At 50.9% G+C, this 4190-nt stretch overlaps 1 protein-coding gene across 1 annotated transcript; it reads left to right on the forward strand.

The window, feature by feature from the left end:
* Positions 1-1119: 1119 nt before the first annotated feature.
* Positions 1120-1903, forward strand: LOC113409069 (outer dense fiber protein 3-like; the record flags this gene model as incomplete). The annotated part of the gene is made up of 2 exons (XM_026662649.1): positions 1120-1228; positions 1700-1903. Coding segments are annotated over exons 1-2 (313 nt in total), but the record flags the coding sequence as incomplete, so codon positions are not given.
* Between the last annotated feature and the right edge of the window lie 2287 nt (positions 1904-4190).

The following is a 4190-nucleotide window of genomic DNA, read 5'->3' on the forward strand; positions in this document are numbered from 1 at the left end:
GAAATCCCAGCAGGTAGAGGCTCATTGGCCTTGCTGATCTTGTCTCCTTGTGCAGTTCGTCCCCTTAGACCTTCCTGATAGCCGGTGTGATCCTTGGATGTGAGCGTCAGGTGCGGAGCGGGTGCAGTAGCCCAGTAGAGACGAGCCACGCTAGTCCACCTTGCTGCTGAGCTCTAGTGCTGTATCCCAGCGTGGCATCTCACTGCACAAGTGCCTTTACCTCTGTGTACCGGCACAGGTCTCCCTGGGGGGGGGGGGTCTCTAATGCACCACTGGGAATGGTAGGAGCAGTCCAGAGAGCCTCGAACAGGGACAAAAAAAGCAGAGAAAAAGTAGGATCCTTCCTTGATGTGCTCCAATCCAACAGGCAATCTCTCCTGCAACGGAGCGACTGCTTCTGCAGACCCAGTGACTCAGGAACAGCGGCAACTTCCCAACCGATTCCTCTTTAGGACCTGAGACCCGGCAGAGAAAGCTTCATCCCCAAAGGAGAATTCCTGAGCTAGAGCAGAGCGCAGGTGTGGGACAAGGATGATTGTGTCACCTTAGTGAGAGCCCAGGTCTGCCCACCAATTCTGCACTAGCCCCTGGGGTCAGGACCTGGGGGACAGGACTCCTGAAGTATGGGTGCTGCTGCCCCTGCTGCAGTGTGTTGGGTCCTCTGGCTAAAGCTGATTCTCTCGGTGAGCTGTGTGCGTGCTGCCCTCCCCCGGCCGAAGTGTGATGGGGCCATTCCCATAGCAGTTCTCTCTTCCGATTGATGAAAAATAACGATCCTGGTGCAGGGAACCATTCATCCGAGCATCTCAAACAGCCATCCAAAGACAATGTCCCCATTGTACAGAGGCACCCTGAGGTAAAGCAATCTGCCCAAGGTCATGCAGAGAGGCTGGAAAAGCTGGGAAGAGATCCCAGGTTGCCTGACCTCCAGTCCCCTGCTCTAACCAGTAGACCAGTATTAGCTGTAGGTGTGCTGCTGCCCCCTACTGGAGTGTGACAGGCCAACCTGTGTATTGCAGAGGGATGGGCGGGCAAAGGGCTGTTTCTGCTCCCCAGCCCTCTCCCTAACCGGGGCTCTCTGTCTCCTTACCAGCTGTGGGAAAACACCGGGAATCCAGCATGTCTGCTGACGTCTGGGTGGGAACATGGAGACCCCACCGGCCCAGAGGGCCCATCGCTGCTCTCTACAGCAGTCCCGGGCCCAAGTACGGGCTCCCCACAAACGTAGGTGAGAGAGAGCGTCAGCGAGGAGCCCCCACAGGCTCCGTGAGGAGAGGTGGGCCGGGGCTCCCCACCAGCATCATGGAGAGAGGGACACAAGGGCCAGTTGGCAGCTCCATGCACATGCCCAATGCTCTGCTTTGGGGGCGCTCTCCACCCGCAGCCGAATGGGGCTGCTCACCCACCCCGAGCTCGCCCCAAGGGCACCCCTCACCTTGCCCCCTTGCACCAAGGGATCTCTTATTTCTCCCCCACTCACTGCTTTTCCTACACAATAAGACCTGTGCTGCTCACCCACCCTGAGCTCTCCCCTCCCCTTGCCCTTCTCAGGTCTGGGCTGGGGTCCATGCCTGCCCCAGTGGCCTGTGTGGAGACAGCTCTGCCATGCCCCACGCTCCCTTCAGGGCTGGGCTTGGGAGCTCTCACTATCTGGCCCATGCCCTCTGTGCCCTGGCTCTATCTCTCCTTTCTGTTGCAGGTTACCCCCTTCACGACCCCTCCCGCTACCGAGCCCCTGCGTACAGCTTCGGCATCCGCCGCCTCCATCTGCAGGATGAGTGCTCCCCGGGGCCCAAGTACATGGTGCCAGCCAAGATGACCATGAAGGGCAAAGATGGTAACCCTGCCTACTCCATCTATGGCCGTCCCAGGGATCTGATGCCCTTCCTGACCCCCGGGCCAGGTCAGTCTGTCCCCTTCTCACATGCTGTATATAGCCAAGCTATGTGGGTGTGGCTCGATTTGTGTGTGTGTGTGTGTGTGTGTGTGTGTGATTTGATGTCTGTGATGGAAAATATCAGCACAGGGTTGTTGCTTCCAGTCCATGCTCCAGGGCTCTGTACAATCCAGGTGTGTTTGTCCCGAGTGATAGAGCTCCCCAGGGCCGCCCAGAGGATTCTGGGGGCCTGAGGTCTTCGGCGGCGGGGGTCCTTCTGCTCCGGGTCTTCGGGGCACTTCGGCGGCGGGTCCCGGAGTGAGTGAAGGACCCGCCGCTGAACTGCCGCCGAAGACCCAGAGCGGAAGGAACCCTCGCCACCGAACTGCCGCCGAAGACCCGGAGCTAGTGAAGGACCCGCTGCCGAACTGCCGCCGAAGACCCAGAGCGGAAGAAGCCCTCGCTGGCGAATTGCCGCTGAAGACCCAGAGCAGAAGACGCTCCGGGTCTTCGCTCCGGGTGTGTTCGGTGGCACTGAAGGACCTGCCGCCGAAGACCCGCCAAAAACTCTTGTAGGGGGCCCTGAAAACTGTCATGGAGGCCCCTGCGGGGCCCAGGGCCTGGGGCATATTGCCCCACTCCCCCCCCCCCCCCGGGTGGCCCTGGAGCTCCCTGTAAAGCCGATTTTTTTAAAAAAAGGCTCCATAGGCAATCCTGGCAACTACAGGCTGGTAAACCTGACTTCAAGTGCAGCCAGATTGGTTGAAACTGTGGTAAAGAACAGAATGATCAGACATAGAGATGAACATGATTTGATGGGGAAGAGCCAACACAGCTTTGGTAAAGGGAAATCATGCCTCTCCGATCTTTTAGAGTTATCTGAGGGGGCCTACAAACATATGGATAGGGGTAATCCAGTGGCTATAGTGTACTTGCACTTTCAGAAAGCCTTTGAAAAGGTCCCACACCAAAGGCTCTTAAGCAAAGTAAGACAGATAAAAGGGGAGGTTCTCTCATGGATCAGTAACTGGTTAAAAGATAGGAAACAAAGGGTAGGGATAAATGGTCAGTTTTCATGGTGGAGAGAGGTAAGTAGTGAGGTCTCCCAAGGATCTGTACTGGGATCTGTGCTGTTCAGCATATTCATAGATGATTTGGAAAAGGGGTAAACAGTGTGGTGGGAAAGTTTGCAGATGATACAAAATTACTCAAGATAGTTAAGTCCAAAGCTGATGACAGAGTTACAAAAGGATCTCACAAAACTGTGCAACAAAATGGCAAATGAAATTCCATGTTGATAAATGCAAAGTAATGCACATTGGAAAACATGATTCCAACTATACTTGCAAAATGATGAGCTCTAAATTAGCTGTTACCACTCAAGAGAGAGATCTTGGAGTCATTGTGGATAGTTCTCTGAAAACATCTGTTCAATATGCAGTGGCAGTCAGAAAAGCTAACAATATAAGGAACCATTAGGAAAGGGACAGAAAAGACAGAAAATATCATAGTGCCACTATATAAATCCATAGTACACTCACACCTTGAATACTGTGTGCAGTTTTGGTCATAGCGTCTAAAAAGAAAAAGATTAGGGCTGTCAAGCGATTAAAAAATTAATCGCAGTTAATCGCGTGATTAAAAAATTAATCATCATTAATCGTGCAATTAAAAAATTAATCGCGATTAATCATGTGATTAATCGCACTGTTAAACAATAATATAATACCACTGATTTAAATATTTTTGGATGTTTTCTACATTTTCAAATATATTGATTTCAATTACACACAGAATACAAAGTGTACAGTGCTCACTTTATATTTATTTTTGATTACAAATATTTGTACTCTAAAAAACAAAAGAAATAGTATTTTTCAATTTACCTCATACAAGTACTGTAGTGCAATCTCTTTATCATGAAAGTTGAATTTACAAATGTAGAATTATGTACAAAAAATAACAGCATTCAAAAATAAAACAATGTAAAACTTTAGAGCTTACAAGTCCACTCGGTCCTACTTCAGCCAATCATTCAGACAAACAAGTTTATTCATAGATTCATAGATAGATTCATAGATTCTAGGACTGGAAGGGACCTCGAGAGGTCATTGAGTCCAGTCCCCTGCCCGCATGGCAGGACCAAATACTGTCTAGACCATCCCTGATAGACATTTATCTAACCTACTCTAAAATATCTCCAGAGATGGAGATTCCACAACCTCCCTAGGCAATTTATTCCAGTGTTTAACCACCCTGACAGTGAGGAACTTTTTCCTAATGTCCAACCTAGACCTCCCTTGCTGCAGTTTAA

The sequence above is a fragment of the Terrapene carolina genome, unplaced genomic scaffold (genome assembly GCF_002925995.2).
Source record: "Terrapene carolina triunguis isolate 2854851 unplaced genomic scaffold, T_m_triunguis-2.0 Scaffold29089, whole genome shotgun sequence".
Taxonomy (NCBI): Eukaryota; Metazoa; Chordata; order Testudines; family Emydidae; genus Terrapene; species Terrapene triunguis.